The following is an 8,383-nucleotide window of genomic DNA, read 5'->3' as shown; positions in this document are numbered from 1 at the left end:
ATTATTTTATGTAAAGTTGGTCGCCATTTAAGGGGGGGGCAACTGGGGGCTGTTGTCCGAGTGGAAGGCCCCTTGCTAGGAGAAGGCGGGGGCCGCATTGGCCTGATTCCTTGCTCGCCAGCGGCGGGAGTCCACCGGATTAACCTCTTGCTTAATGGCGGCGGAGGTCTGATCTTGGTGTAGGGGCCGGTGGGGGTGTTTGAGTCGGTTGGCTGGTATTGACCGCCTGGCTGAAAGGCGGCGGTCAATGGGGGATGTTGGGATAAGTTATTGTTAAGCGTTAAATGTTATAAGGCTCGGGTCTCCTGGTCAATAAAGCTGCGGCCCTGTTTTTACCCAATCTTTTGTGGTGTCATTTTGTAAAAGAGGGCGGTTGTGAGTGAGTGAGGTCCTGGATGCCCATATTACTGGAAAGCTGGTAAGGCTTCTCTTAAGTTAGACCAATCAAAGGCTATGACACAAGATTTTTCTGGGACTTTCTATTTTTTATTTATTTTCCTCCTTATAAACCGCTATCCCAATAAATTTGAAATACGATCTTCAGATCATAAAACTGCCAGTCGGTTATCCATAGACCATCTGAAATAACTATCGGGCCGATTCAGTAAAGTCCACGCTCCTGTGCGCGCGATTCAGTATGCAAATTAGGCCCGGCGGTAAAACCAGGTAAAAGGAGGCGCTCAAAAAAAAAAAAAAATTGAAGTTGGCCCGCGGCTGTCAGGTCGAAAACCGGACACTCAATTTTGCCGGCATCGGTTCTCGAGCCCGCTGACAGCCACGGGCTCGAGAACCGAGCCCGTGGCTGTGAGCGGGCTCAAGAACCGGACGCCGGCAAAATTGAGTGTCCGGTTTTCGACCTGACAGCCGCGGGCCAACTTCAATTTTTTTTTTTTTTACTTTTGGAAAGTTTCGGGACCTCCGACTTAATATCGCCATGATATTAAGTTGGAGGGTGCACAGAAAAGCAGTTTTTACTGCTTTTCTGTGCACTTTCCCGGTGCCCGAAGAAATTAGCGCCTACCTTTGAGTAGGCGCTAATTTCTGAAAGCAAAATGTGCGGCTTGGCTGCACATTTTGTTTTCTGAATTGCGCCAGAATACCTAATAGGGCCATCAACATGCATTTGCATGTTGTGGGCGCTATTAGGTTCGGGGGATTGGACGTGCGTTTTCGGCCCCTTACTGAATAAGGGGTAAGGGAAAACGCGCATCCAATGGCGGGTTAATATGTATCGGCCCATATGTCTGGCCCATATGTACTGTATCGGCTCATATGTCTGGTAAATTTCCTAAAGTAATAAAAATCTTTCCTAATTTTGAGCACCTGAGTGGCGGAGTTCCAAAGAGCTGGCCTTCACATAAAACGGCCCTTTTTAAATTTTCACCTTGTTTAATCTTCTCAAGGATCTGGAGAAGAGACAAATGAGAGGACAGCAAATTATTTCAAGGAGTATATTGAGGTGCAATCATTTAACACTTTAAATACCGTACTAAAACAAGAGCTTTAAATTTCAGGCAAAATATGGGCCCGAGGTTTGGAGTCATGTGGTTCTATTCTGTACCATCTGTAATCTTGCTAATTGGTATTTTGGGAGACCAATACACGTAGAATTACAGTAGTATAAGCCAGGATGATTAAGGCATGAACTACTGTGGTTAAATTTTTGTCTAATAAAGGTCTTAAGTTTGGGTATTTCACAGCTGTTGCTAGCATGCCTTCACAATTTGTCCAATTTGTGAATATAATGTTAACTGGGTATCCCAAATAACCCCAGACCTTTAATTTCCTGACTAGGTGATATTTTCCTAGACTGCTAACACTTACAAGATATATAGTAATTAAAGAAGATCGTCTGACCCAAAGCACTTCTTATTTTTCAAAGATTCAGGCAAAACCTATTTGCAGATAGTTAAGTTTCAAGCATAGTCTGACAGTTGTTACTGTTGCGGTGGGCAGCCGCGGAGCCTCACTACCAGCCACACTCACCCTCCGAGCCGATCTGGGCCTCCCATGCGGGCCCCCCGAGCCGCTGCCATCGCTTCCTTCCAGCACGGTGGGGAGCCAATCTTGCTGCCGCCACTGCAGCGCCTGCCTCTGCTAGTCGCTCGCACAGGGCTCTCAATTAGATTTAAAGGGGCTGTGGCGGGATAACCACCCGCGGATCCGGATGTTGACACCGACCTCGGGCCCTATTTAAGGCAGCTCCTGCTGCCCCATCTTTGCCTCAGCAACAGGTCTCGCTCTGCTCAGAGCTGCTGGTTGCTCCTGCTCCGTGTGTTCCCATTCCTGCTCCGTGTGCACCTGTCCCTGTCCCAGCTCCTCGTCCCCTCGGCTTGCTCTTCTGGTTCTTGACTCGGCTAATCCCTGGATTCTGCGTTGTCTGCTGCCTGCCCTGACCTTTGACCCATCCCTAGATTCTCCTGCTCGCCGCCAGCCCCAACCTCTGGTACGCCCGACCTCACTTTCGCCTTCTGTCTTCAGGATAGTCTTCATCCGGAGACCCGTTCCTAAGTCCTGCTGGGCTCAATCTGCGGGGAACGAGGGCTGGTAGAGGTGAAGGTCCGGTTGGGTCTCTACTAGAGATGTGTATCGTGTGATTGATCGTCTTAACGATCGATTTCGGCTGGGGGGGGGAGGGAATCGGATCGTCGCGGTTTTGTGTTTTTAAATATCGTGTAAATCGTAAATCGGGGGAGGGCGGGAAAACCGGCACACTAAAACATCCCTAAAACCCACCCCGACCCGGTTTTCCCGCCCTCCCCCTTCCCCCGATTTACGAATTTTGACAATAAATCGGGGGAATTCCTATTAAATATCGCCTCTAACGATTTTTGACGATTTAAAATATATCGGACGATATTTTAAATTGTCAAAAAACGATTCACATCCCTAGTCTCCACCACCTGCATCCGCCTCCCGACGACGAGGACCTATAGGAGCCCCTCGTCTATAGGTGGCACCACCCTCATCTTGGTCCAGGAGTCCACCTCTCTGCATAACAATTACATTATACAAATATAATATACATATAATACAAATTATAATATACAAAATAAATATATAATATACAAAATAAATATACAAAATAAATATATAATATATAAATATACAAAATATATAATATATAAAATATAATAAAAATATATATATAAAATATATAATATATAATATACAAAATAAATATATAATATACAAAATATATAATATACAAAATAAATATATAAATAAATATACAATATACAAATTATAATATACATATAATACAAATTATATTCCCATTCATTTGTATTCATATGTTACAATGTTTTTTACTTCAATAGTTTAATCAATTGTTATCTTGTTAAATGTAAAATAGGGCAGATCTCGCCCTATTCAACCTGTTACCTGGAAACCGATGTGATATCTCGATCGAATGTCGGTATACAAAATAAATAAATAAATACATAAATAAACATTTACCTAGATTCTATTTCATCTGCATATATAAGATATTTAAAACCAGTTTGATTGTAGTGTCCCCTAGTTACAAATGATTTGTGGTGACTCCCACGCTAGAGTGGCCCAAGGTTCCAAGTGATATTTGGGTAAGGATATATTACATAGAAACATAGAAATGACGGCAGAAGACCAACCGGTCCATCCAGTCTGCCCAGCAAGCCTTACACTTATTTTTTCTCATACTTAACTGTTTCTCTTGGCTCTTAGTAACCTTATGTTCTAATTCCCTTTTCACCCCCACTATTAATGTAGAGAGCAGTGATGGAGCTGCTTCCAAGTGAAATATTAAATTTGATTAGTTGGGTAAGCGGCAGCATAGCTCTCTGCCATGAAGCAGAGGGCAATGCTGGAAATGTGTGAAGTATCAGTTTTTCTTTTCCCCTGTCATTGAAGCAGGGAGTCATGCCGGACATGCACCGAAAGTGAAGCATGCCTTGAAAGTCACATTAACTATCATCAAATATTGAAAAGCCTAATAATTGGTAATACCTATAGCCCATGAACCCATCCCTGTTTTTTTCTTTTTTTCTTTTAATTGGGAGATGGATGCCCTTCATCCTTCTACTCTGTGAAGGTGGACACCTACCACCGGCCACTGGCATCCCGCTCCGTTAATGCCTCTGTGGCTACTGCCGCTCCATGCAGTGTTTTACTACCTGCTCTTTATATGGACACCTACCACTGGCCACTGGCATCCCGCTCCGTGAATGCCTCTGTGGCTACTGCCGCTCCGTGCAGTATTTTACTACCTGCTCTTTATATGTGTCCTCTAGAACTGATGGATCCCATCCCTGGTTTTTTTTTATTATTTATTTAATTGGGAGATGACAGCCCTCCATCCTTCCGCTCCGTGAAGGTGGACACCTACAACTGGCCACTGGCATCCCGCTCCGTGAATGCCTCTGTGGCTACTGCCGCTCTGTGCAGTATTTTACTACCTGCTCTTTATATGGACACCTACCACTGGCCACTGGCATCCCGCTCCGTGAATGCCTCTGTGGCTACTGCCGCTCCGTGCAGTATTTTACTACCTGCTCTTTATATGTGTCCTCTAGACCTGATGGATCCCATCCCTGTTTTGTTTTTTGTTTTTTTTTTATTTAATTGGGAGATGACAGCCCTACATCCTTCCGCTCCATGAAGGTGGACACCTACCACTGGCCACTGGCATCCCGCTCCGTGAATGCCTCTGTGGCTACTGCCGCTCCGTGCAGTATTTTACTACCTGCTCTTTATATGCGTCCTCTAGACCTGATGGATCCCATCCCTGTTTTGTTTTTTGTTTTTTTTTATTTAATTGGGAGATGACAGCCCTCCATCCTTCCGCTCCGTGAAGGTGGAACACCTACCACTGGCCACTGGCATCCCGCTCCATGAATGCCTCTGTGGCTACTGCCGCTCCGTGCAGTGTTTTGCTACCTGCTCTTTTATACGTGTCCTCTGGACCTGATGGATCCACAATGTTTATCCCATGTCCCTTTGAAGTGCTTCACAGTTTTGGACTTCACCACTTCCTCCGGAAGGGCATTCCAGGCATCCACCACTCTCTCCGTGAAGAAATTCTTCCTGACATTGGTTGTTAGTCTTCCTCCTTGGAGCCTCAGCTCGTGACCTCTGGTTCTGCTGATTTTTTTCTGTTGGAAAAGGTTTGTCGTTGTCTTTGGATCGTTAAAGTTTTTCAAGTATCTGAAAGTTTGAATCATATCACCCCTGCTCCTCCTTTCCTCCAGGGTGTACATATTTAGATTCTTCAATCTCTCCTCGTATGTCAACCGATGAAGACCCTCCACCTTGTACCGCTTCCAACTTGTCCTTGTCTCTTTGTAGATACGGTCTCCAGAATTGAACACAGTACTCCAGGTGAGGCCTCACCAAGGACCTGTACAAGGGGATTATCACTTCCCTTTTCTTACTCGATATTCCTCTATGCATCCCAGCATTCTTCTGGCTTTTGCAATTGCCTTGTCGCATTGTTTCACCGACTTCATATCATTAGACACTATCACCCCAAGGTCTCTCTCCTGCTCCGTGCACATCAGCCTTCCCCCCCCCCCCCCCCCCATCGAATACAGTTCATTCGGATTTCCACTCCCCAAATGCATGACTTTGCACTTCTTGGCATTGAATTTCAGCTGCCATATCTTCGACCACTCTTCCAGCTTCCTTAAATCCCGTCTCATTCTCTCCACTCCTTCCGGCGTGTCCACTCTGTTGCAGATCTTAGTGTCGTCCGCAAAAAGACAAACCTTACCTTCTATCCCGTCCGCAATGTCGCTCACAAAGATATTGAACAGGACCGGTCCCAACACCGATCCTTGCGGTACACCACTTAAAACCGCTCTCTCTTCAGAGAAAGTTCCATTTACCATCACGCATTGTCCTTCTGAGAGGTAAACAACAACAAAAAAAAATCTGCCTGCAGCAGTAGTTCTGCAAACAGCCAGCCAAAGCTCCTTTCATCTCTCTCTCTCTCTCTGCTTTTTTGGGACAAACACAAAACTACAGGCACATTTTCAAGTACATGTATTTTTTAATTTAAAGGGCCCGCCCCTTCTCAAATTATTTTCTGGCACTAGTCACTGCCACCTTCTATGACCCTCTGCCCCAGGATCAGCAGCCCATTTTTATCTACCTGTCTACCCAATCAATTACTTGAGCATGTGGTTCAAGACAGGTGACCAATACAGGCGATGTTATGGAGAACACCACCATAATACAATATCTATGGTGAAGACAATTTATCCTTCATATTTTGAAGAAAGCTAGTAGACCATGGCTAGTAGACCAGGCCTTTGATACCATGGAGGAGCAATCGAGTTAATAAAATATGTTGGTCCTCAGTATCGAACCCAGAGCCCGCAGGTAAAGTGAATTTACACTCAACCACGGTCCTCTGCGCGTGTTAAGGGCCAGCGAACCCCTTCCAACATGACGGCAAGGACCCGGCTGTGACGTCACCGCAGAGCACGTGCTGGGCGCCCTCGAAGCCGCTGGCGCCAGGGTTACCCGCGGCGGGCCGAGCGACCAATCCCAGGGCGGGGCTGCCGCGCCGTGGGTGGTGGTGGGGGGCTGACGTCATCTCCTCCTCCCTCCCTCACCCACCGGGGGCGGGAGAAGCCGCTGTACTTCCGGTTTCGGAGGCGTCGGTCGCGGCAAGGGAAGGAGGTAGAGGGTTGGCGCGAGGAGGGCCTGGGAGCCCCCCTTCGCCCTCTCCAGCCGAGGAAGCGGCAACATGTCGGCCAGCGCCGGTAATTTCGGCTCGCTCTCGTTGACGCAGCTGAATGAGCTGCTGGAGGACGAGGAGAAGCTGGACCAGATGGCGCAGGAGACGGACGAGGTGAGGAGCAGCTTCGCGCCTGCCGGGAGGCCTGCGCTTTCCCTGGCGCCCTTCCCCCCTCAAAGCGAGGAGTCGGCGGCTGTGCCCGGCCTCCCTCGGGTGTAGCCCGCTTCTGCCCCGTTTCCTCTTTCACCCTCCCGTGCTCGCCACTTCCTTCGTGCTGGGAGCAGGCAGCCGTCCGTCCGTCCGTCCCCCCCGCCAGGGGAGCCCGGTGCTTGTCAGCCCCGTCCGCCCGGAGAGCGGTGAATTAAACTGGGCACTTCCGGCTCCCGGGCACAGGGCCAGGCTTTCCGTGAGGAGCTGTCGGGGGCGCTTTCAAACCAGAGACGTTTGAGGGTTTTTTTTTGTTTTGATCCGGACTTGGGACAAGTTTTCCAAGCAAAGCGAAAGAATCGAGGCGGTGGGTGATAGTGAAGGCGGTGACCCGGGGAGGGGCGCAAGCTTTGTTCTGCTGGATCTAGGTTATCCTTTAAGTGTTTTTTTTTTTCTTTTTCCGTGTGTTTGATTGACAAAGGGAGGTATTGTACAGTGGGACGTGAGACACGCAGCACTCGCAATAGCCTGTGGTGTATGGAAAGTGTTGCTAAGATGCTGGATGCTTGGAACAAGAGAGGCTTAAAGCAAAGTCTTCTAGTTTGCTAGTCTGACTTTTTTTTTTTTTTTTTAATTATTGAGGAGAACAGGAGCATATTGGCTCTTAATTCTGCCCGTTGCTAAATTCACACAATGGTAGTGATACATCATGTAGTCATACTTGGTGACTTCATAGCTGAACACACGACTCCCCCCCCACCCCACTCTTTCGTTCATGAAGTTGCAAAATGTATTTATAAAATCAAGTTTTATAGCTTGCTTTCATGTAATAACTTTTGATCTGTTTAAGGTGAATACATTTCAGATGGTCCTGTGGGAACAGGTTGTGATAGGCTGAGATATCCTGGGTGTGGAACAGCTGGGCAAACAAAGGTTTTCAGTTGACAACTTGGCAAATGGCCAGTTGGATGCATTAAGTTACATCAGTAGGGTGCATAAACGTATTGAGATACTGATGCCCTTGCCAGACAAATTCCCTGAACTTATGTAGATACTCAACTTGAATGGCAAATAGTATAAAATATTTAACAATATACCTCTATTTGAATTAGGTGTAATGGAAGTACTATTACCACTGAAAATTGTCATAATACACTGCATTCATGCAGAATTCTCATGTTTAATTTTTTATGTAGGGCTTCTGATTTTAGGTGGTGTTAAACTTAAATTTAGGTGTGTTTTATTTTATAGCTAATTAGGGGTTCTTTGGCACCAGAAATCGGTGCCGGTGTTTTGTTTTGTTTTTTGTTTTTTTGGTGCAGCTACCATTTTTCTAGTAGAATCAAATCCATTTGTGCAGTTGAGGAGTCAGTGTGGAAAAGGAAAAAAAAAACAAAATCAGATGATCCAAGGGAGGGTGAGCAAGTATATGGGGAAGTGATGTTATCTAATAAACAGCAATTTTTTTTTTCATCGTATTTATCGGTTAAACCTAAAATCAGAAGCCGTATGTAT

General features: G+C 46.3%; 1 protein-coding gene across 1 annotated transcript in view; it reads left to right on the top strand.

Annotated features, from left to right (window-relative positions):
* The first annotated feature begins 6,563 nt into the window (after positions 1-6,563).
* The window catches only part of VPS37B (VPS37B subunit of ESCRT-I), a 35,559-nt gene continuing 33,739 nt past the window's right edge, over positions 6,564-8,383 (top strand). Inside the window, 1 exon segment of the mRNA XM_029571102.1 lies at positions 6,564-6,835. Within this exon segment, the coding sequence (XP_029426962.1) occupies positions 6,731-6,835 (105 nt within the window). The 5' untranslated portion in view covers positions 6,564-6,730.

Source organism: Rhinatrema bivittatum, chromosome 11 (genome assembly GCF_901001135.1).
Source record: "Rhinatrema bivittatum chromosome 11, aRhiBiv1.1, whole genome shotgun sequence".
In the NCBI taxonomy this organism is placed as follows: domain Eukaryota; kingdom Metazoa; phylum Chordata; class Amphibia; order Gymnophiona; family Rhinatrematidae; genus Rhinatrema; species Rhinatrema bivittatum.
The sequence above is the reverse complement of the archived record's forward strand: the minus strand, read 5'-3'. Positions and strand labels throughout refer to the sequence as shown.